Source organism: Aegilops tauschii, chromosome 5, assembly GCF_002575655.3.
Source record: "Aegilops tauschii subsp. strangulata cultivar AL8/78 chromosome 5, Aet v6.0, whole genome shotgun sequence".
Classification (NCBI taxonomy): Eukaryota; Viridiplantae; Streptophyta; class Magnoliopsida; order Poales; family Poaceae; genus Aegilops; species Aegilops tauschii.
This window is the reverse complement of record NC_053039.3, coordinates 374,198,972-374,224,788: the sequence shown is the minus strand read 5'-3', so window position 1 is coordinate 374,224,788 and position 25,817 is coordinate 374,198,972. Positions and strand designations below refer to the sequence as shown.

Below are 25,817 nucleotides of genomic sequence, written 5' to 3'. Positions count from 1 at the left end.
TAGAGTCATATCTTTGTTCTAGTATCGAGTTGTAATATTGAGTTGTAAGTAAATAAAAGTGTGATGATCATCATTATTAGAGCATTGCCCCAGTGAGGAAAGGATGATGGAGACTATGATTCCCCCACAAGTCGGGATGAGACTCCAGACGAAAAAAATATAAAAAGAAATAAAAAAAGAGAAAGGCAAAAAAAAGAAGGCCCAAAAAAAGAACAAAAAATAAAAAAATGAGAGAAAAAGAGAGAAGGGGCAATGTTACTATCCTTTTACCACACTTGTGCTTCAGAGTAGCACCATGATCTTCATATAGAGAGTCTCTTGAGTTATCACTTTCATATACTAGTGGGAATTTTCATTATAGAACTTGGCTTGTATATTCCAACGATGGGCTTCCTCAAATGCCCTAGGTCTTCATGAGCAAGCAAGTTGGATGCACACCCACTTAGTTTCAGTTTGAGCTTTCATATACTTATAGCTCTAGTGCATCCGTTGCATGGCAATCCCTACTCCTTGCATTGACCTCGATTGATGGGCATCTCCATAGCCCGTTGATTAGCCGCGTCGATGTGAGACTTTCTCCTTTTTTGTCTTCTCCACATAACCCCCATCATCATATTCTATTTTGCCTATAGTGCTATGTCCATGGCTTGCGCTCATGTATTGCGTGAGGGTTGAAAATGCTGAAGCGCGTTAAAAAGTATGAACCAATTGCTCGGCTTGTCATCGGGGTTGTGCATGATTTGAATGCTTTGTGTGGTGAAGATGGAGCATAGCCAGACTATATGATTTTGTAGGGATGAGCTTTCTTTGGCTATGTTATTTCGATAAGACATAATTGTTTGGTTGGTATGCTTGAAGTATTATTGTTTTTATGTCAAATGATAGACTATTGCCTTGAATCACTCGTGTCTTAATATTCATGCCATGATTAGATTATGTCATCAAGATTATGCTAGGTAGCATTCCACATAGAAAATTATCTTTTTATCATTTACCTACTCGAGGACGAGCAGGAATTAAACTTGGGGATGTTGATACGTCTCCGTCGTATCTATAATTTTTGATTGTTCCATGCTAATATTATACAACTTTCATATACTTTTTGGCAACTTTTTATACTATTTTGGGACTAACATATTAATCCAGTGCCCAGTGCCAGTTCTTGTTTGTTGCATGTTTTATGTTTCGCAGAAACCCCATATCAAACGGAATCCAAACGGGATAAAAATGGACGGAGAATATTTTTGGAATATTTGGAAAATTTCGAAAGAAGAATCAACGCGAGACGGTGCCCGAGGTGGCCACGAGGTAGGGGGGCGCCTGCCCCCTGGGCGCGCCCCTGACCCTTGTGGGCCACCCGTAAGGTGGTTGATGCCCTTCTTCGGCTGCAAGAAAGCTAATTTTCAGGAAAAAATCACGGCGAAGATTTCAGTCCAATCGGAGTTACGGATCTCCATATATATACGAAACGGTGAAAGGGCAGCAGGGAGAACGCAGAAACAGAGAGAGACAGAGAGACAGATCCAATCTCGAAGGGGCTCTCGCTCCTCCCATGCCATGGAGGCCAAGGACCAGAGGCGAAACCCTTCTCCCATCTAGGGAGGAGGTCAAGGAAGAAGAAGAAGGAGGGGGACCCTCTCCCCCTCGCTTCCGGTGATGAATTGCTATGATTGATTTAATTTGCTTGTGGTTATGTTGTTGTCCTTTGGTGCCCATCATATGAGCGCGCGCATGGATCACACCATAGGGTTAGTTGTATGTTGATAGGACTATGTATTGGAGGGCAAGAGTGACAGAAGCTTCAACCTATCATAGAAATTGATGCATACGGGATTGAAGGGGGACCAATATATCTTAATGCTATGGTTGGGTTTTACCTTAATGAACGTTAGTAGTTGCGGATGCTTGCTAATAGTTCCAATCATAAGTGCATAGAATTCCAAGTAAGGGATGACATGCTAGCAGTGGCCTCTCCCACATAAAACTTGCTATCGGTCTAGTAAAGTAGTCGATTGCTTAGGGACAATTTCGCAACTCCTACCACCACTTTTCCACACTCGCTATATTTACTTTAGTTGTGTCTTTACTTTAACAGCCCCTAGCTTTTTATTTACGTGCTCTTTATATTCTTGCAAACCTATCCAAAAACACCTACAAAGTACTTCTAGTTTTATACTTGTTCTAGGTAAAGCGAACGTTAAGCGTGCGTAGAGTTGTATCAGTGGTCGATAGAACTTGAGGGAATATTTGTTCTACCTTTAGCTCCTCGTTGGGTTCGACACTCTTACTTATCGAAAGAGGCTACAATTGATCCCCTATACTTGTGGGTTGTCAAGACCTTTTTCTGGCGCCGTTGCCGGGGAGCAATAGCGTGGGGTGAATATTCTCGTGTGTGCTTGTTTGCTTTATCACTAAGTAATTTTTATTTGATGTTCTTAGTTGTTTTCTATCTTTAGTTATGGGTAGGAAACACAAAATACCAAAAAAAATAGTTGTACCTACTGAACCAATGGTTGAAGAACCACTCAAAATCTATCACACTCCTAAAGCTTTTTACTTGGATCATCTTTGATCCCTATGTGCTCGTGCTGAAACCCCAACTAGCTTAGTTGAGGGCAAATCCTTAGATGAGCATGCTTGTTATGTGCGACACCGAATATCTGAAAAAGGGAAAATTCTATTGGGTCAAATTCATCGTTTGCAATGCTATGCTTGGAATTTATGTGAAATATATGATATTACTTGTTGTTCTGAAAACCCTAAGAAACACCTTCCCTACCAATGTGAGTTTATTGATAATGGAATCTTATCTTCGTATGCTAAAGGTCTTTATAGTTACTATGATATTCAACAAATTAAAGAATTTGTTGCTTTCAAGGGTGCTTATGAAATTGCTTCTTTGATTGAAACGTATGATGCTACTCTTTACAGATCTGAAAATTTTGCCATACTTAAATATTGCTATGATAATTATGCTTCTAATACCTATGTTGAACCATATATTGAGGACTACTCCGCTATCCAAGAAGAGACTAATATTTTGCAGGAGTCTATGGAAGAAGAAATTGATGAAACTGTGAGCTCATTGGATGAAAAAGATGATGAGGAGAGCGAAGAACAAAAGGAGGAAGAGCGGATTAGCTACCCGTGCCCACCTTCTAATGAGAGTAACTATTCAACTGATACATTGTTTAATTTCCCTTCGTGCTTACCGAAGGATGATTGTTATGATCCCGTTGATTCTCTTGAAATATCCCTTTTTGATGATGCTTGTGGCCAAGATGCCAATATGAATTATGCTTATGGAGATGAACTTGCTATAGTTCCTTACGTTAAACATGAAATTATTGCTATTGCACCCACGCATGATAGTCCTATTATCTTTTTGAATTCTCCCGACTACACTATATCGGAGAAGTTTGCACTTATTAAGGATTATATTAATGGGTTGCCTTTTACTGTTGCACATGATGATTTTGATGAATATAATATGCATGTGCTTGCTGCTCCTACTTGCAATTATTATGAGAGAGGAACTATACCTCCACCTCTCTATGTTTCCCACACGATAAAATTGCAAGAAACTGCTTATACTATGCATTGGCCTTTACTATGTGTGCATGAATTGTTCTTTTATGACATGCCGATGCATAGGAAGAGAGTTAGACTTTGTCATTACATGATATATGTTGCTTTGTGCTCACTACTAAATTACAAATCATTGCTAATTAAAATTGGCTTTGATATACCTTGGGATCCGGGTGGATTCACTACTTGAGCACTATATGCCTAGCTTAATGGCTTTAAAGAAAGCGCTGCCAGGGAGACAACCCGGAAGTTTTAGAGAGTCATTTATTTCTGTTGAGTGCTTTCATATAGTTTAAAAACAAAAAAGTAGAACCCAAAACTTTTTCAAAAAGGTAAGTGAAAGTGAGAGAGACAAGCATGGTTGAAGTGGGGGAGCTCCTTGAACTTTGTTCATGCTCACGGAAACTTTGTGAATCTTGATTACAGAAACTTTTCAACAAAAATAATTATACCCTTGTACAATTCCAATGTATTATAAAAATAATGTGCCAAGATTTGCCTTTAGGATGTTTACAATGCTTGTTGGTTTGTACGGTGCAGGACAGAAACTTTGGCTGTAGTGCGTGATTTTTAATTTTTTACTGGAACGTCAAACGGTTCTGAAACTTTTTTCACTGTCTTTCTATACAATTTTTTTTATTTTTCCTAATTTTGGCAGAATTTTTCAAGTATCAGAAGTATGGTGAATGTTCATATTATTACAGACTGTTCTGTTTTAGACAGATTCTGTTTTTGATGCATAGTTTGCTTGTTTTGCTGAAACTATCGATTTATATCAGTGGATTAAGCCATGGAAAAGCTATATTACAGTAGACACAATGCAAAACAAAATATGAATTGGTTTGCAACAGTACTTAGAGTAGTGATTTGCTTTATTATACTAACGGATCTTACCGAGTTTTCTGTTGAAGTTTTGTGTGGATGAAGTGTTGGAAGATCGAGGATGTTTCGATATGAGGATAAGGAGGAGAGGCAAGAGCTCAAGCTTGGGGATGCCCAAGGCACCCCAAGTAAATATTCAAGGAGACTCAAGCGTCTAATCTTGGGGATGCCCCGTAAGGCATCCCCTCTTTCTTCAACAAGTATCGGTATGTTTTCGGATTCGTTTCGTTCATGCGATGTGTGCAAATCTTGGAGCATCTTTTGCATTTAGTTTTAACTTTTTCTTTTATGCACCATGCTGGTATGAGATAGTCCTTGGTTTATTTATAGAATGCTCTTTGCACTTCACTTATATCTTTTGAGTATGGCTTTATAGAATGCTTCATGTGCTTCACTTATATCATTTGAAGTTTGGATTGCCTGTTTCTTTTTACATAGACAACCGCCATTTGTAGAATGCTCTTTTGCTTCACTTATATTTGTTAGAGCGTGGGCATATCTTTTGTAGAAAGAATTAAACTCTCTTGCTTCACTTATATCTATTTAGGGAGATGACAGGAACTGGTCATTCGCATGGTTAGTCATAAAATCCTACATAAAACTTGTAGATCACTGAATATGATATGTTTGATTCCTTGCAATAGTTTTGCGATATAAAGGAGGTGATATTAGAGTCGTGCTAGTTGAGTAATTGTGAAATTGAGAAATACTTGTGTTGAGGTTTGCAAGTCCCGTAGCATGCACGTATGGTGAACCGTTATGTAACGAAGTCGGAGCATGAGGTGTTCTTTCATTGCTTTCCTTATGAGTGGCGGTCGGGGACGAGCGATGGTCTTTTCCTACCAATCTATCCCCCTAAGGGCATGCATAGTAGTACTTTGCTTCGAGGGCTAATAAACTTTTGCAATAAGTATATGAGTTCTTTATGACTAATGTGAGTCCATCGATTATACGCACTCTCACCCTTCCATCATTGCTAGCCTCTTCGGTACCGTGCATTGGCCTTTCTCACCTTGAGAGTTGGTGCAAACTTCGCCGGTGCATCCAAACCCCGTGATATGATACGCTCTATCACACATAAACCTCCTTATATCTTCCTCAAAACAGCCACCATACCTACCTATCATGGCATTTCCATAGCCATTCCGAGATATATTGCCAAGCAACTTCCATCATCATCATATACATGACTTGAGCATTTATTGTCATATTGCTTTGCATGATCGTAAGATAGCTATCATGATGTTTTCATGGCTTGTCCGTTTTTTTATGTCATTGCTACGCTAGATCATTGCACATCCCGGTACACTGCCGGAGGCATTCATATAGAGTCATATCTTTGTTCTAGTATCGAGTTGTAATATTGAGTTGTAAGTAAATAAAAGTGTGATGATCATCATTATTAGAGCATTGCCCCAGTGAGGAAAGGATGATGGAGACTATGATTCCCCCACAAGTCGGGATGAGACTCCGGACGAAAAAAATAAAAAAAAAAGAAATAGAAAAAGAGAAAGGCAAAAAAAGAGAAGGCCCAAAAAAGAACAAAAAACAAAAAAATGAGAGAAAAAGAGAGAAGGGGCAATACTATCCTTTTACCACACTTGTGCTTCAGAGTAGCACCATGATCTTCATATAGAGAGTCTCTTGAGTTATCACTTTCATATACCAGTGGGAATTTTCATTATAGAACTTGGCTTGTATATTCCAACGATGGGCTTCCTCAAATGCCCTAGGTCTTCATGAGCAAGCAAGTTGGATGCACACCCACTTAGTTTCAGTTTGAGCTTTCATATACTTATAGCTCTAGTGCATCCGTTGCATGGCAATCCCTACTCCTTGCATTGACATCAATTGATGGGCATCTCCATAGCCCGTTGATTAGCCGCGTCGATGTGAGACTTTCTCCTTTTTTGTCTTCTCCACATAACCCCCATCATCATATTCTATTTCACCTATAGTGCTATGTCCATGGCTTGCGCTCATGTATTGCGTGAGGGTTGAAAAAGCTGAAGCGCGTTAAAAAGTATGCACCAATTGCTCGGCTTGTCATCGGGGTTGTGCATGATTTGAATGCTTTGTGTGGTGAAGATGGAGCATAGCCAGACTATATGATTTTGTAGGGATGAGCTTTCTTTGGCTATGTTATTTCGATAAGACATAATTGTTTGGTTGGTATGCTTGAAGTATTATTATTTTTATGTCAAATGATAGACTATTGCCTTGAATCACTCGTGTCTTAATATTCATGCCATGATTAGATTATGTCATCAAGATTATGCTAGGTAGCATTCCACATCAAAAATTATCTTTTTATCATTTACCTACTCGAGGACGGGCAGGAATTAAGCTTGGGGATGCTGATACGTCTCCGTCGTATCTATAATTTTTGATTGTTCCATGCCAATATTATACAACTTTCATATACTTTTTGGCAACTTTTTATACTATTTTTGGGACTAACATATTGATCCAGTGCCTAGTGCCAGTTCCTGTTTGTTGCATGTTTATGTTTTGCAGAAACCCCATATCAAACGGAATCCAAACGGGATAAAAACGGACGGAGAATATTTTTGGAATATTTGAAAAATTCCGGAAGAAGAATCAACGCGAGACGGTGCCCGAGGTGGCCACGAGGTAGGGGGCGCGCCTGCCCCCTGGGCGCGTCCCTGACCCTCGTGGGCCACCCGTAAGGCAGTTGATGCCCTTCTTCGGCTGCAAGAAAGCTAATTTTCAGGAAAAAATCACGGCGAAGATTTCAGTCCAATCGGAGTTACGGATCTTCATATATATACGAAACGGTGAAAGGGCAGCAGGGAGAACGCAGAAACAGAGAGAGATAGAGAGACTGATCCAATCTCGGAGGGGCTCTTGCCCCTCCCAATCCATTGAGGCCAAGGACCAGAGGGGAAACCCTTCTCCCATCTAGGGAGGAGGTCAAGGAAGAAGAAGAAGGAGGGGGACCCTCTCCCCCTCGCTTCCGGTGATGAATTGCTATGATTGATTTAATTTGCTTGTGGTTATGTTGTTGTCCTTTGGTGCCCATCATATGAGCGCGCGCGTGGATCACACCATAGGGTTAGTTGTATGTTGATAGGACTATGTATTGGAGGGCAAGAGTGACAGAAGCTTCAACCTAGCATAGAAATTGATGCATACGGGATTGAAGGGGGACCAATATATCTTAATGCTATGGTTGGGTTTTACCTTAATGAACGTTAGTAGTTGCGGATGCTTGCTAATAGTTCCAATCATAAGTGCATAGAATTCCAAGTAAGGGATGACATGCTAGCAGTGGCCTCTCCCACATAAAACTTGCTATCGGTCTAGTAAAGTAGTCGATTGCTTAGGGACAATTTCGCAACTCCTACCACCACTTTTCCACACTCGCTATATTTACTTTAGTTGTGTCTTTACTTTAACAGCCCCTAGCTTTTTATTTACGTGCTCTTTATATTCTTGCAAACATATCCAAAAACACCTACAAATTACTTCTAGTTTTATACTTGTTCTAGGTAAAGCGAACGTTAAGCGTGCGTAGAGTTGTATCGGTGGTCGATAGAACTTGAGGGAATATTTGTTCTACCTTTAGCTCCTCGTTGGGTTCGACACTATTACTTATCGAAAGAGGCTACAATTGATCCCCTATACTTGTGGGTTATCAAGTAATTACATGGCGATTGCATTTCGTACAATAAAGCGACAACCATAAGGCTCCTGCCAGTTGCCGATAATGGTTACAAAACATGATCATCTCATACAACAATTTATATCTCATCACGTCTTGACCATATCACATCACGACATGCCCTGCAAAAACAAGTTAGACGTCCTTTACTTTGTTGTTGCAAGTTTTACGTGGCTGCTACGGGCTTCTAGCAAGAACCGTTCTTACTTACGCATCAAAAACCACAATGATTTTTCGTCAAGTGTGATGTTTTAACCTTAAACAAGGACCGACAGTAGTCAAACTCGATTCAACTAAATTTGGAGAAACAGACACCTGCCAGCCACCTGTGTGCAAAGCACGTCGGTAGAACCAGTCTCATGAACGCGGTCATGTAATGTCGGTTTAGGCCGCTTCATCCAACAATACCGCCGAATCAAAGTAAGACGTTGGTGGTAAGCAGTATGACTATTATCGCCCACAACTCTTTGTGTTCTACTCGTACATATAACATCTACGCATAGACTTGGCTCGGATGCCACTGTTGGGGAACGTAGTATTTCAAAAAAATTCCTACGATCACGCAAGATCTATCTAGGAGATGCATAGCAACAAGATGGGAGAGTGTGTCCACATGTACCCTCGTAGACCAAAAGAGGAAGCCTTTAGTAACGCGGTTGATGTAGTTGAACGTCTTCGCGATCCAACCGATCCAAGTACCGAACGTACGGCACCTCCGTGTTCAGCACACGTTCAGCACGATGACGTCCCTTGAGCTCTTGATCCAGTTGAGGATGGGGGAGAGTTCCGTCAGCACGACGGCATGGTGACGGTGATGATGAAGTTACCGGCGCAGGGCTTCGCCTAAGCACTATGACGATATGACCGAGGTGTGTAACTGTGGAGGGGCGCACCGCACACGGCTAAGAGATTGTCTGTTGTGCCTTTGGGTGCTCCCCTCCCCACATATATAAAGTAGGGAGGGAGAGAGGTCGGCCCCCTATGGGCGCGCCAAGAGTATGGAGTCCTACTAGGACTTCCAAGTCCTAGTAGGAATCCTTTTCCCTTTTCGGAGTAGGAGAGAAGGAAAGAGGGAAAGAGAGAGGGAGTAGGAAAAAGGCAAGGGGGGCGCCGCCCCCTTCCCCTATTCCAATTCGGACCCATGGGGGGGGCCACCTCCCCTTGGTCTTCCTCCTCTTTTCCCGTATGGCCCAATAAGGCCCATTACTTCTCCCGGTGAATTCTGGTAACTCCCCGGTACTCCGAAAAATACCTGAATCACTCGAAACCTTTATGATGTCCGAATATAGCCTTCCAATATATGAATCTTTACCACTCGACCATTTCAAGGCTCCTCCTCATGTCCGTGATCTCATCCGGGAGTCCGAACAAACTTCGGTCATCAAATCACATAACTCATAATACGAATCGTCATCGAACGTTAAGCGTGCGGACCCTACGGGTTCGATAACTTTGTAGACATGACTGAGACACATCTTGGTCAATAACCAATAGCGGAACCTGGATGCTCATATTGGCTCCTACATATTCTACGAAGATCTTTATCGGTCAAACCGCATAACAACATACGTTGTTCCCTTTGTCATCGGTATGTTACTTGCCCGAGATTCGTTCGTCGATATCATCATACCTAGTTCAATCTCATTACTAGCAAGTCTCTTTACTCGTTCTGTAATGCATCATCCCGTAACTAACTCATTAGTCACATTGCTTGCAAGGCTTATAGTGATGTGCATTACCGAGAGGGCCCAGAGATACCTCTCCGATACTCGGAGTGACAAATCCTAATCTTGATCTATGCCAACTCAACAAACACCTTCGGAGACACCTGTAGAGCATCTTTATAATCACCCAGTTACATTGTGACGTTTGATAGCACACAAAGTGTTCCTCCGGCATTCGGGAGTTGCATAATCTCATAGTCGGAGGAACATGTATAAGTCATGAAGAAAGCAATAGCAATAAAACTGTACGATCAACATGCTAAGCTAACGAATGGGTCTTGGCCATCACATCATTCTCCTAATGATGTGACCCCGTTCATCAAATGACAACACATGTCTATGGTCAGGAAACTTAACCATCTTTGACTAACGAGCTAGTCAAGTAGAGGCATACTAGGGACACTTTGTTTTGTCTATGTATTCACACATGTATCAAGTTTCCGGTTAATACAATTCTAGCATGAATAATAAACATTTATCATGATATAAGGAAATATAAATAACATCTTTATTATTGCCTCTAGGGCATATTTCCTTCAGAGCGGCGAGTCGAGAGAGGGGGGGTCTGGGTCGAGTGACTACACTGGCAGGAGACGTCATTTTCGCAACTCGAGCTCACCGGCGATGCTGGCCTATTTCAGTTTGGTTTGGAGTTGCTTGCACATCAAGGATACAAGCTTATTTGAACCTCACGTTCTACAGATTGAGGATATGTGCTTATTCACAACCCACATTCCGCACATCGAGGATACGTGCTTATTCGCAGCTCACCTTCCGAATTTTAAGAGTAGGGTTCTTCCCATCTTGCTCTCCTCATGGGTTCAAAGGGTCATAGAAAAATAAAACAAAGAAAGAAAAAATATGAAAGAAAGAAAGAAAGAATTAAGATAAACTAATATGAAACGAATAAAAAACTAGAAAATGTTGTTGGATAGGACAATCAATTAAAGAATCAAATAAGAAACGAAAAAAACACAAAAATAAAATGCTCATACATGATTTAGGTCAAAGCTTCCCCGAGCATTAAATCACGGGCACTTGGGAAAGCTTGCCTATACCGAGCTCATAGTTATCAACCTCAGCAAAGCTCTTTTTATGTATTTTATTTTTATTTCTTTTTTCATTCGCTTATAATGTTCTAGACATGTGTTTGTTGCCTTTTCGGGGTCCTATGTTCTATTAAAAAACATTATCAAAATTTGTCATGTATTATAGAACAAATATCCTATATTTGCCATGTGCCTATTACAATATTTCTGTAAAATGTGCCATTATTTGGGACACACAATTTTCTAATTATGCCATGTGATTGAACAATATTTTTTGTAAATTGGCCATGTTGTACAAAATAAAAATTTCTAAAAGTGCCATGTGACATGCACAAAGCATATTCAAAATATTGCCATGCTTATAGGACCAAAAACCCAACATTCTGTCATGTGACCATATAAACAATTGTTTAAAATTTCCATGATCTAGAACACAAAAATATCCTAAAATTTGCCATGTAACTGAACAAAAATATATTAAATTTTCCACGTTGTACAAAACTAAAAATTCTAAAAAAATGCAGTAGGACCAATAGAAAGCAAGTTAAAAAGTTGCCATGTTTATATAAAAAAATCCTTAAGTTGTCGGGATTAGAAAATTGCCATAATGTAGAGAGCAAAACTAATCTAAAAAAGTTAGTATGTTTTAGAGAAGTTTTTTTCCTTAATATTGCCATGAACTAGTACAAACATTTTTAGAAATTTGCAATCTTTGAGATAGCATTTTACAAAACAATTCAAGGACAAAAGATATGCAAACCTGTAGAAAATTGAGGGATACACATGGCAAAGTATAGCCAGTTTGTCCAATAAAACACATTGCAAACTTTAGCCAATTTTGGAGTAGCAGTCACCAGCCCGAGTCCCTCCTAATTCGACCCCACACACCTCCCAAAATTCCCATCTAGTTTGGTCAAAACAATCGTGGGAAAGGGAGGAAGATCTAAAACAGCTCATCGGAGCGGGATTCGTACCTCATCGATGTTGGTGTGTACTCCCTCCGTTCGGAATTACTTGTCACGAAAATAGATGTATCTACAACTAAAATACATCTAGATACATCCATTTTTCGGACGAGTAATTCCGAACGAAGGGAGTAGTTCGTAGTGCAACACTGATTCCCTACGACTGCCCATGCTGAGAGAGGGAGTAGTTGCATTGACGATGAAAACATGCATTGTCGCGGGAGAGAAAACGGTGGCAACGACGAGCAACTATGACGAAAGTTGGGGGTGATGCGGGTGGGAGGTGTTCGGCATGGCCCCCGTCCCGCCTTGAGCCAGGCCTCCTCCCTCCCCCTTATGGCTTGCTGGCATAGGAGCCTCGTCCGAGCGCCAAACCATGGAGCACAAGGTACAAGATGTGGCGGTGTAGGAGAGCCGAGCTGGCTACGGAGGTAGTGCATGCAGGGCAGAGACTCTCAGGCGGCGGAGCCAAAGGTGGTAGCGTGGGGAGCCGAGCTCGTGCCGGAGGCTGTCGAACAACATGCCTCAAAGTTTGAACAGGGAGCGACAGGAAGGTGGAATGTAGTCGCCGACGAGCGAGTGATATCGAGTGAATTGTCGATGGATTCCCACAAAAAAAAGAATTGTCAATGGAGAGAGAAAACACCGAAGCGAGCGAAGATGAAGAGGAAAAGGGGAAAATGTGAGAGAGTACAAGCGGGGCGATGAGACATGGGTACTATACGTGGCCACGATCCGGAACAAAGCTGACAACTTCACATCTGTGTATGGAGCAGCCCAGGATGAGTCCAAGGCCGATTTTCTCCGTGAATTGGTTAATCTGGCGAAGGAGAATCCCTACCCCATTCTTATCAGTGGGGATTTTAAGTTGCTACGATTTCCAAATGAGAAAAGCCGAGGTAGGTTTGATAATCATTGGTCTTTCCTTTTCAACGCTGTCATCGACAGTCTAGATTTGCGAGAGGTTTCCATGATTGGAAGACAGTTCACTTGGGCGAACAGTCTTCCAGAACCGACATATGAGAAACTAGATCGCGTATTAATGGATACCGACTGGAAATCCAGATTCCCTATGGTTTTTGTACGCGCTCTACCTCGTATAGAGGCTATCTCAGACCACACACCCATCCTTTTAACTACTGGATTGCCACGACCGCAGCACAGACGCAAGTTCAAGTTCGAACTGGGTTGGTTGCATCGGGATGGATTCCATGACATGGTCAAGAAGGTGTGGGATAAACCGGTTGCCGGGCTTACCCCAATACACAAATGGAACAACAAAATGCGTGCATTACGTAAGTTCATTAGTGGTTGGGCTAGGCACACTGCGGGTATCCTCAAAAAGGAGAAGCTTCATCTTTCGTCTATCATTGATGAATTAGAAGCTTTGGCAGAGGTTAGACCTCTATCTGAGCATGAAATCGAGATCAAGATTCATTCGAATGCACAGATAGCTAGCATGCTGCGTGAGGAGGAACTCAAATGGTACCAACATAGTAACTCTCAATTTATCCCGAAAGGTGATTCGAATACTAGATTTTTCCATGGAGTCGCCAATGGCAGACACCGGAAGAAAATTATTCATTCCCTACCTGAGGGGCATGAGCAACTTAAATCTTATATCACTAATTATTATAAAAATTTGTTCGGAGCCCCAGAGGAAGGTAACTTCTCAATGGATGAGTCCCGAACGGATGACATCCCCCGGGTCTCTGATGAGGAAAACGACCTTCTAACAGCCCCATACTCCGAGGAGGAAGTTAGAAAGGCGGTTTTCCTAATGGAGCATAGCAAAGCCCCGGGTCCAGATGGTTTTCCCGTTGAGTTCTATCAGAACTTTTGGGAAGTCATCAAGTCGGATCTCCTACTTTTGTTTAGCGACCTACATGCTGGCCATCTGGAATTGTTTCGCTTAAACTTCGGTGAGATTATTTTATTACCTAAGGTTAAGGAGGTTGAAAGGATACAACAATATAGACCTATTTGCCTCCTTAATGTTAGTTTTAAAATATTCATGAAGGTTGCAACTACTAGGCTAAATTCGGTTGCTGAACATGTGATTCGTCCTTCACAGACTAATTTTATGCAAGGAAGAAACATCCTAGATGTAGTTTTTATCCTTCATGAAACAGTCCATGAATTACATCGGAAAAAGTTGAATGGGGTGGTACGCAAAATAGACTTTGAAAAAGCGTGTGACAAAGTCAAATGGCCATTTCTTCAACAGACTCTCATAATGAAAGGATTTTCTGCAGAGTGGTGCGCTATGGTCCATAGCTTCGTTTGTGGGGGTAGTGTTGCCATTAAGGTCAATGATGAGTTGGACACTATTTCCAAACAAAGAAGGGATTGTGACAAGGTGACTCGGTATCGCCCATGCTATTCAATATAGTGGCGGATATGCTAGCGGTCATGATTGAGCGTGCCAAGGTTGATGGCCAAATTGATGGAGTAGTAAGTCATCTAGTTGATGGTGGTCTCTCTATACTTTAATATGCCGACGATACGATTCTCTTCATGGATCATGACCTCGAGAAAGCGAGAAATCTGAAATTAATTTTATCAGCATTCGAGCAACTCTTAGGTCTGAAGATCAACTTTCATAAAAGTGAATTGTTTTGTTTTGGTGAGGATCAAGACGAGGCCCACCTATACGCTGAACTGTTCGGATGTGGGTTGGGTCAGTTTTCGATCACATATTTGGGGATACCAATACATTATCGGAGACTCACAAATGTTGAATGGAAACATGTCGAGGAGAGGCTGCAAAAAAGACTTAGCAGTTGGAAAGGTAAACTGTTGTCTCTAGGTGGAAGATTGGTCCTCATAAACTCAGTACTAAGTAATATGGTACTATATATGATTTCCTCCTTCCAGTTGCCAAAAGGAGTTTTACATAGATTGGATTATTTCCGATCAAGATTCTTTTGACAAAGAGATAGCGAGCGAAAGAAATATCGACTGGCTAAATGGAGTGTGGTTTGTCGTCCCAAAGACCAAGGCGGGTTGGGCATTCATGACCTTGAGGTTAAGAATAGGGCCCTCCTCGGCAAATGGTTGTTTAAATTACTGACCAAAAATGGTGTATGGCAAACCCTCCCGAGGAGGAAATATGTGGGCTCCAAGGCGGTATCCCAAGTATACTGGAAGCCTGGGGATTCTCACTTTTGCGTGGGTCTAATGGCTACGAAGAAATATTTCTTCTCCTATGGATCCTTCTCAATTAAGAACGACTCGGAAATTAGATTCTGGGAGGATAAATGGCTAGGAAATGCCACACTCCGGGAACAATATCCGGCTCTATACAACATTGTGTGTCACAAGGGTGATACTATTGCCACTATAATGGAATCATTTCCACCAAATGTGACGTTCAGAAGAGATTTAATTGGACCTAGACTCCAATCGTGGTACATCCTGCTTCAACGGTTGTCCACGGTGCAATTGTCACATGGGTCTGATGTATTTCAATGGAACCTACATGAGAAAGGAAAATTCTCAGTGGAGTCTGTGTATAGAGCGTTAATCCAGTCTGATGTGCCAGTTGATAATAAGAAGAAGATCTGGAAGATGAAAATACCTCTTAAGAATAAAATATTTGCATGGTATCTTCGTCGCGGAGTCATTCTTACTAAAGATAATCTTATCAAGAGGAATTGGCATGGAAGTCCGCGATGTGTTTTTTGTCATCATGATGAGACAATAAAACATTTATTCTTCCAATGCAAATTGGCTCGGTCTATATGGTCAGTCATCCAGATAGCTTCTGGCTTGTATCCTCCTTGTGGTGTTGCCAATATATTTGGCAACTGGTTATATGGGATTGATCACAGGTTTAGAACTCTTCTTAGGGTGGGAGCGCTTGCCGTTATTTGGTCGCTTTGGCTAGTAGAAATGATAAAGTTTTTAACGATAAAAGTACTTCTCTAATGCAGGTTATCTACAGATGTACCGGGACTCTTCGTTTATGGTCCTCTCTACAACGCGTGGAGAATCGAGACCTATTTACGGAGGTGTGTACACGATTGGAGGATACGGCGAGGGATACTTTTATCCAACATGGGTGGCAATATGATCATAGGATTGGCCCACCTTCGCTTTAGGCGTTATACAGACTCTATCTTTGTATTCCGCCTTTCTATTTTTTGTTTTTACAGAGGACTTTGTTCGGCTGTGTGCATCTTAGTTATGCAGAGACCGGATGTAATGCTTAAACTTTTAAGTAATAAAGCACCCTTTTTCAAAACAAAAAAAAATACGTGGCCATGATCATCCGCGCGGTTGCCATTCGGGAGAGAACGATTGACAACGCGTATGCACAGATGTTCGTGCGCCAACATCCAATAGCACATATTGCGTCGCCGGCGTGACGTTCCTAGAACCGTCAGTCGCTTAACATTGTCGATTTTTTTGGTGATAAAAGATCCATCTTCCCCTAAATGTAGGGATGTTTAACCTCTCCAAATATGCCCCCTGCCACATCAGCGCGCCGCCACAAGTGTGTGTTGGACCATCGCCCTGCCGCCTCCGCCGCTAGAGTAGCGTTATGCTATCGTCGACCGGTTGACAAGTGGCTCTTGTATATCAAGTTGGTTATTGGGGTTCCGCCGAAGCTTCTATCCTAGTAATTCCAAAATTGTGTTATTGGAGCATCTACAGCCGGGCGCCTCAAACCGGCCTCAAACGCCCGTACGGCCCTTCCGGTCATGATTTTTTGATTCAGGCGGAAGTCTCAAACGGGTCTCAAACTCCCGGGCTGACCGGCACTCCTCATATCCAGCCCAAATACGGGGTGGATGTGGGGCGTCCGGGCATGCCCGCCACGTCTGACTGACGGCGGGGTCCCACGCGAAAAGGCCCGAAAATCCGGCGGTCCGAACCTCGTCTCCTCTGTCGGACCGGTGGCGCTGTGTGGCGCAGCTCCGGCGGGCCGCGTAGTACCTAGCCTAGCTATTTAAGTCGACCGGCGGCACTGAAACCCTACCATCCATCCATATTTCCCCCCGCCTGTCCGCCGCCGCCGTCACTTTCCACTCCACCCGTCCGCCTAGTAGCCATGCCCCACGCCGCCGGGTGAGAGGCGAGCCATTTCTGACGACGGAGCACCGGCTCGAGCTCCTTGAGCAGATCTGGGCTAGCGCGAAGCCCAGATCGCTGCGGGGCTACCTCCGGATGCGGTGGATCCGGAGGAGGAGTTGGAGGAAGAGGAGGGGAATGTGGGGAACGCTGGCGATGTGGATCTGCAGGCGAAGCAGCAGGTCATCCTCGATTCCCTCCGGTCGGGGTCGACTGCGGAGGCCAGACGCCGTCGCCGACAAGAGATGAAGGCGCAGCAGGCCGCGGAGGAGACGGTGATGCTCGCCTACATGGATGAGGTCGAGCAGAAGAAGGATGAGCCGGAGCCCTCCTACCCGCCCGTCTAGGCGGCGCCCGGCACCGTTGTCGTGGACATCTCCGACGAGGAAGAGTAGTAAGGGTAATATGTAGTATGTACTCCCTACGTTTCTAAATGTAAGTCTTTGTAGAGATTCCACTATGAACCACATACGGATGTATATAGATACATTTTAAGTTTAGATTCATTCATTTTGCTCCTTATGTAACCCATCTAGTGAAATTTTTATAAAGACTTATATTTAGGAACGGAGGAAGTATTACATAAGATTTCTTTTGCATGTTTTGTATGGATTTAGAGGTTAAAATATGAGAGAGGCGGAGGCAGAGTGGCTAATTTAAGACGTGACCATCAGTGTCCGCGGACGCGTCCGTGGACGTCTGAGGACCGGATTTGCAAATTCCGACTGCAGATGCTCTTAGGAGTGTTAGACATGCTCTCAGCGATCAGATGACAAGCACTAGGACTATCTCGTTCTGTCGAGAAAGGATGGGGGAGCCAACAACACCGACCACGAACATCCAGAAACGTAATCGACCAGGCCTCCGGCCGGGAGCAGCAGCACCGGCGCACCGAACACAGGCGAAGTCGCATGACCGATAGCTACTCCCCGGCGCACGGCCTTCCTCACAGTTACACGGTACACGTACGTGGAGCCCGGCGAAGCCGCGCACAAAGTTGCCGTGCGCGCGCGAACGTCGGAGCACGCGGCGCGCCCGGCGGCCGCAGCGGCACACGCGTCACGCGCGCGCCCGGGCGGTTACCAGCCGCCAGCAACGCCGTGACGACTGGCCCCAACGTCCCTCCCTCGCGAATTTCCGCCCGACCGGGTCCCGGCGGAAGAGTCTGGTCCGTGCCCGCCCCATCCCCAATAAGAAAGTAGGTTAACGACCCCGGCCGGCCAATCAGGCGTCGGTCCTTTCTAGAACTCACCTCCCCCTTCCTCCGTCGCATGCGCCTCATCAGCCAGATGCCGCCTTGACCTTGGAGGTACGTCCAATCTAGCAGAAGCTACTACCACTAGATTAATCGGCGTCTTGTCTTTCCGCGTTTTCCAGGTACTAAATGAGATTAAAACATAAGCCAAGCTTGACGAGTTCAAATACACGAATTCTCTTGCCGCGAGTTAAAAAAAGTGCATTATGTTCCCAGCGTTTGTAAACTGTCTGCTGGGGTAGGATAATGCACTGTGCACCCGGTCCTTCACACGATATTACCATCCATACACTGATCGGCATGGTGCACGCAGAAAAGCAAATCAACGTGCATTTGCAGGGTATGATTTACACAATCCCCTCTCTTTGCAGTACGCAATGGAAAAATTTGCAGTTCAAAAGTCGCAGCTTCCCACCTCATCCAAAACGTACGGTATCTGATCATTGGTAAATGTAACCACACGGGCCCTTTCACTGCACAACTCTACTAGTACGTGGAAAAGCCAAATGTCAAAACCATGCATCAGTTGAATGGTCATGACAGAGACCACATACAAAAACATCCCTCTCTCCTTCACCGTCGATTTGCTTGTCAAACACCCCAAGAACCTTCCTCTGGGTTATCAGGTTTGACTAGGATTAGAGCCGCCTAATGACCGGTCCCGTTAGTCAAGTCAGCTTCGCACGCAGCGCTGGGAAAAGGAACGGAAAGCACAGGCTAAGTCAGGTACAGTTGTTAAGGAAGCCAAAGACAAGCATAATTAATCCACTAGCTAATCTCACGCCTGCGACGGGCTCAGCAGCCGGACACGTGCTCTCGCTCTGAACTCGCGACCGGCATCTCCAGCGTTCCTTCGGTGGTCGCATTCGGCCACCAGATTCGGTTCTATATCTGCCCGACCTACCACACTCGCCATGGATCTGTCTCCGTCTGCGTGAACCAACGACAGGCCGGCCATGTACGACGGTGTACATATTTTCTACTAGCATTCATTGATTCCCTTTGAAGGGACTTCTACGTTTTTGCTTTGGGGACCTGTTTAATAGAGGTGGTGTTTTTCAATGACCAACACCGCCATTCACGTTTAACATGAAGAAATATGAATCTTATTTTAAAAAGATAATGTGGTTTGAGTGGTCTAGTCACGTTGTCTCACTGTTTTTGCTGGGTGTATTGTACTTCATGCATATCTATTTTGGTAGGGGCGTCTTCTTTTTATTGAGAAGTAGTACCAGTAGACACATTTCTAAATTTATTGTGCAATAAATATTCAAAATATATAAAGAAGCATGTGGCTTGTGGTACCCACAGCCATAACCATAGAACATTGTGGCATATGATTATGCATGTAGATTTTGTTTAAGAATCATGCATGTAGTAGTTAGGAAGCTTCATACAACTAATAAGGTTACAAAGATGGGCTTTGTGCAAACTAAGCGTTAGGTTCCTACTAGTGGGACCAGCCCACCAGGGTTTTAATCCCAGACTTGGCACTGGTGTTCATATTTTTTCTAGATTTACTTTAGGGTTTTTTTGTCAACGTTTTCTTAATGGGAGTAAACGTTCTCGTCAACAACGAAGAACGCAGGGTCGATCTCAGAATGTTGACCATATCTCGAAAGTGCTATAGTAGCATGGCGAGTGTGTGTAAATGTTTGTGGGCATCTACGATTGTGTTGTATTAAAAGATAAAAACAAACAAACATGAGTTTTGCTTTAGGGAACCGGTTGGGGTCACTCTGCCCCCGTGCACTTCAAAAAGTTGTTGCACACTTAATTCTGTCATTTGACCTAAAGCATATGACCCCCGCATGAAAGTATGAAGTTGGCACCATTCAAGATGTAAAAGACAAATGAGTATTCAAAACAAAACTCGTAAAAATAGGCAGAGACACTCAAAACCAGCACTACTCCATTCGCTACGTGCGTGCAGCAATGAATTCGCGGTGGACCTAGCAACTCCGCACCCTTCCCGCTCCACAGTCCACACACACCAAGAACAACACCTACTCAAAAAAAAAAAAAAATAGTACAACAACAAGCCGGCCGTCATCCACCTCTGCCTTCTTCTCATCTCACGTATATAAACGCGCTGCACTCCGCACCGTTGCCGGACCTCCCAGTTCACAACTCCATTTCTCCCATAAAGCGTCAGCTCCCCTCCGCCCGATCGATCATTAGCGCCACTCAGCAGAGAGCAAATCGATGGGGCCGGCACGCTGCGCCAGTGGCCGCCTCTGGCTCCTCCTCCTCCTGGCGCTCGCCGTCGCAGACTTCACGGCGGCGCAGCAGAACCAGAACCCGCCCCCGCCGGGCGGGCAGTACTACACGAACTTCAGCCCGTCCATGGCCATCGTCATCGTCGTCCTCATCGCCGCCTTCTTCTTCCTCGGCTTCTTCTCCGTCTACATCCGCCACTGCTACGGCGACAGCCCCTACTCGGCCACCACGCTCCCGCTCGGCGCCGCCGCGGCGGCGCGGTCGCGGCGGCAGCAGCGTGGGCTCGACCCGGCCGTCCTCGAGGCCTTCCCCACCATGGCGTACGCCGACGTCAAGGAGCACAAGGCCGTCAAGGGCGCGCTCGAATGCGCCGTCTGCCTCAGCGAGTTCGACGACGACGAGACGCTCCGCCTCCTGCCCAAGTGCTCCCACGTCTTCCACCCGGACTGCATCGACACCTGGCTCGCCTCCCACGTCACCTGCCCGGTCTGCCGCGCCAACCTCGTCCCCGACGGCGACGCCGATGCCCCGGCCGCCGGCGATCAGCCGGCCGAGCTGTCGAGCGTCCATCCCGCCCCGCAGCCGCAGGAATTGCCGGCGTCTGAGACGGAGGCGGCGCACGCCGTCGTCATCGACGTGGAGGAGAGTGAGGACGAGAGGATCATACGGGAGGAGACCGACGAGCTGACGCGCATCGGCAGCCTGAAGCGCGCGCTGCGGTCCAAGTCCAGCCGCGGGCCCGCGCGCTTCCCGCGCTCGCACTCCACCGGCCACTCGCTCGCCCCGCGAGCCAGCGCTGGCACCGGCGCCGGCGCCGAGAGGTTCACGCTGCGGCTGCCGGAGAGCGTGCTCCGGGAGGTCGTCGCGGCGGGCAAGCTCCGGCGAACGAAGAGCCTCGTCGCGTTCACCGCCGGCCGCCAGGGCAGCATGCGCCGCGCCCTCCGGCTGGGCGGCGGCGGCGGCGACGGGAGCAGCCGCGGCGGGAGGAGCGTGCGGCTGGGCCAGTCCGGGCGGTGGCCATCGTTCCTGTCGCGGACCTTCTCGGCGGCGTGGGGGTCGAGGTCGACACGGAGGGCCGAGTCGGACGGGTCGAGCAAGGGCGGGAAGCCGGCCGGCGCCGGCGGCAAGTCAGTGGAGTGCAACGACCAGGCGTGCGCGGCTGGGCAACGTGTTTAGTTTGACCGGGGCCGTGGTCAAACGGTGCGTGCTTGCGTGCCGCTTGTTGGGAAGGAAACGGCCGTTGCTTTCCGTTTGTCCCGGTGGAATTTCTCTGCTTGGTGGTGGATTTTTTGTAGGGTCATTCATTTTTCCTTTTTCTTCTTCATTCAAGAAACATGTACATAAAAATGGTGTTTGGTTAAATTAAGGGAGGTATTATAATTGACAAAAAAGATATGAAAGGAGATATTTCTGTCAATTTTATCTGGCGGTTGCGGCATACGGTGCTATATTCTTCGAGAATGGAGTAGCGCATGTCGATCATATCATCACATGGGGCTTGTACTTTTGCCTTTTGCTTTGTGCATCTGATAATCATGTGACATGGACAAGAACCGGTGGATTAATCCAACCACACATGTTTTTCATATCATATTCACACGGTTGAGTTATTGTATCCTATCCTTTTTCCTTGGTGCAGGGGAAGCATATATGCGTTGATTTGCATAGTGCGTCAGATGGTGCATCAGCAGATGCGACTGATCAGTGGTTTGCCACCAGACCTATGAAGTGCCAACGTTGGATATTTTGATGTTGATATCTCCGTTTGCATATGAGCAAGAGTTCGACACGTTTGGGTTGGGACACCAACACCGTCTCGGCCTACCTTGCAAGCAAAAAGCGACATATGGTGTTTGCTTGAAAAGCAAGGTAAGGAGATAAAACACACGAGCCATTGAGTGTCTGGATAAACAAAACATAGGAGTGATTGAAAAACATAACTAAATTATGAAGTATAAACTCTGGAGACTCCACATGTTTTCTTGCATAGAGCTGCTATACGTATGATCAAATTTCATACGATCTTTGTACGACCGGGCCTGTCTCTTGTCGTACGTAAATTGTATGAGCAAACTTCTTTTTTTTCTCGAATATGCACGAGTGTGCATATCATATATTAAAGAAGAAGGGCAAAGCATGCCTCCACAGTTACATTACAAGCTTGCACGGCCTTGCAACACGTACACGCTCCACTTACATCCACACATCCTACTCCTCCCTATTCATCCACCTATGTAATCCACCCAGGAACCCCTCCAACTTTCCTTTGACCAGCCCCGTTGATGCCCATAACGCGCACTCGGATTTGATCTTGTCCATGAGCCTCTCCACCGAAGGTGACGCGTCGTCAAACACGATTGCATTGCGATGCTTCCATAGCTCCCACATGACCAGTAACAACATAGTATGTATGTCCTTGGTGCCGAGGTAGTCGTTTCCTTTCTTGGCACACATCCACTCACCTAGCTCATCCTCGTGGTTTGGCCCCCAACCAATCTTACGCAGTGCCTCTTCAACCACTGCCCACACTGTCCTGGCAAAAACGCATGTGAGCAGCACATGGTTTAAAGTCTCCGGTTCCTGATCACACAACGGATAGGCTGATAGGTGCGGTAGCCCTCTCCTCGCGAGCCTATCTAAAGTCCAACACATGTTTTCCAGGGCTAACCATGCAAAGAAGCGGCATTGCGATGGTGCCCGGCATTTCCAGGTCAGCTTTGCCGTGGGCACCACTTCCCGACCCCAAAACCTGCCTGCATACGCTGAGCGCACCGAGAACTTCCCACTCGCATCCCAGGACCATGAGAACTCGTCTTGCTCGCCGGGCATTGGCTCCCACGCCGCGACCCTCTGCCTTATCTGGAGAAACTGCTGTAGTGCTGCTGCATCCATATTCGGGCCGATGTCCAACGCCCACTGCCCATTGGCTGCCACTTGCCCAACCGTCCTAGTCAGCCGAACCCTATTTGGAATCCTGTTGTATAAGTCCGGAGCCATCTCTTGTATCCTCATTCCGTCCAGCCATATGTCTTCCCAGAACAGAGTGGATTCCCCGTTCCTTGCGTTGACCCTCAATGCAGCTTGGCATACTTGTATGGACTCGTCCTGCACTTGAATTGTGAATTCACTCCAAGGCCTGCTCCCATCAGCCCGTTTCAGCCATGGCCATCGCGCTTGCATCGCCAAATTCATCCAGCGCAAGTTGGGGATGCCAAGGCCACCCGCCCACTTGGGTGCGCATACTGTCTCCCATGCAACGGCACAATTGCCACCGTTGGCCTTCTCCTTGTTGCACCATAAGAACCCTCTGCATACTTTGTTCATCGCCGTAATCGTTTTTATTGGCAACTCCAGAGCCATCATCGCATGTATCGACATGGCACACAACACTGACAAGACTAGCGTCAGTCTTCCACTCTTTGGCATTAGTGCGGCCTTCCACTTAGGCAAGCGGCTTGCCATGCTGTCCACTAGGTATTGAAGCTGCGCAGCAGATTGTTTCCTTAACGCAAGAGGCAGACCAAGGTACTTGATCGGAAAGGACCCAACCGGGCATCCGAGCTCATTTGCGGCCAACGCGATCTCCTCCTCCGTGCACCTAATCGGCAGAGCTGCGGATTTTGTCATGTTAATGTGTAAACCGGAGGCTCCTCCAAACAGGGCCAAGATTGCCCTACATGCTTCCAAATCCACCAACCTCGGCTTGACGAACAAGACCACATCATCCGCATATATTGACAGTCTTTGCTTCATGCCTCGTAGCCAATGGTGCCAACACTCCTCTGTCTACGGCTACGTCAAACAACCTCTGTAGCGGCTCCATGGTGAGTATGAACAATATAGGAGAGAGGGAATCGCCCTGTCTCATCCCTTGCAATTGTAGATTGTTTCCCCTGGTTCTCCATTCACCATCACTTTTGTAGTTGATGTGGCTAAGATTCCACAGATCCATGCCCTCCACTTGGGACCGAATCCAAGCTGCTGCATTACTTCCAGTAGGAAAGGCCATTGTACTGAATCAAAGGCCTTAGATATGTCCAACTTGAGCAAAACCGCAGGCCTCCTTAACGCATGCAACCGTCGTGCCATACACTGTACGAGCATGAAGTTATCATGCAAGGACCTCCCCTTCACAAATGCACTTTGATGGTTTCCCACCAGGTTGGGAAGTTCCACTGCAAGCCTAGTCGAGAGAACCTTCTCAAAAAATTTGATAGCTCCGTGCACAACATTTATTGGCCTGAAATCTCCCACCTCCAACGCACCTTCCTTCTTCGGCAGGAGAGACACAAGGGATTTATTGATTGCTGCCATTCCCCTCATATCCTCTCGGTACATGCAGTCCATAGCTTTCATGAAATCCACCTTGATAATGTGCCAGCACACGGCGTAGAACCTGCCTGTAAAACCATCAGGCCCTGGTGCCTTGTCCAAGGGCATGGCCTTTTACCACGTTTTCCACTTCTTCTGGCGTGAACGGCTCCTCTAGGTGCAGCAGATCCCGGTGTGGTAGGTGAGGGAGTCCTGGATTAGGGGGTCCTCGGACAGCCGGACTATATCCTTTGGCCGGACTGTTGGACTATGAAGATATAAGATTGAAGACTTCGACCCGTGTCCGGATGGGACTCTCCTTGAAGTGGAAGGCAAGCTTGGCAATACGGATATGTAGATATCCTCCCTTGTAACTGACTCTGTGTAACCCTAGCCCCCTCCGGTGTCTATATAAACCGGAGGGTTTAGTCCGTAGGACAGACAACAATCATACCATAGGCTGACTTCTAGGGTTTAGCCCCTATGATCTCGTGGTAGATCAACTCTTGTAATACTCATATCATCAAGATCAATCAAGCATGAAGTAGGGTATTACCTCCATCGAGAGGGTGTCCCCTGCCTCCTGTTACCATCCGCCTTAGACGCACAGTTCGGGACCCCCTACCCGAGATCCGCCGGTTTTGACACCGACATTGGTGCTTTCATTGAGAGTTCCACTGTGCCATCACCACAAGGTTTGATGGCCCCTTCGATCATCGGCAACGATGTGATCCAGGGTGAGGTTTTTCTCCCCGGACAGATCTTCCTATTCGGCGGCTTCGCACTGCGGGCCAACTCGCTTGGCCATCTGGAGCAGATCGAAAGCTACGCCCCTGGCCATCAGGTCAGGTTTGGAAGCTTGAATTATACTGCCGACATCCGCGAAGACTTGATCTTCGACGGATTCGAGCCCATGTCAGGTGCGCCGCTCAGTCACGACATGCATGACTTAGCTCTGCCGACGGACAGTGTTCAGGAGATCCCACCTGCAGCTACTCCGGACCTTGATCCGGAGCAGATTACGCCGTCCGAGGACGGGTGGATGGACCCCGCCACGGAGGC

General features: G+C 45.9%; 1 protein-coding gene across 1 annotated transcript; it reads left to right on the top strand.

Annotated features, from left to right (window-relative positions):
- The first annotated feature begins 19,758 nt into the window (after positions 1-19,758).
- LOC109778447 (E3 ubiquitin-protein ligase ATL6) lies at positions 19,759-21,866 on the top strand. The gene has a single exon (XM_020336998.4). The coding sequence runs from the start codon at positions 20,430-20,432 to the stop codon at positions 21,618-21,620; it is 1,191 nt and encodes a 396-aa protein (XP_020192587.1). The 5' UTR covers positions 19,759-20,429; the 3' UTR covers positions 21,621-21,866.
- The last annotated feature ends 3,951 nt before the right edge of the window (positions 21,867-25,817 follow it).

Bases quoted from the DNA above. Each gene is read 5' to 3' on its own strand.
- LOC109778447 (XM_020336998.4), top strand. From the start codon at position 20,430: ATGGGGCCGGCACGCTGCGCCAGTGGCCGCCTCTGGCTCCTCCTCCTC.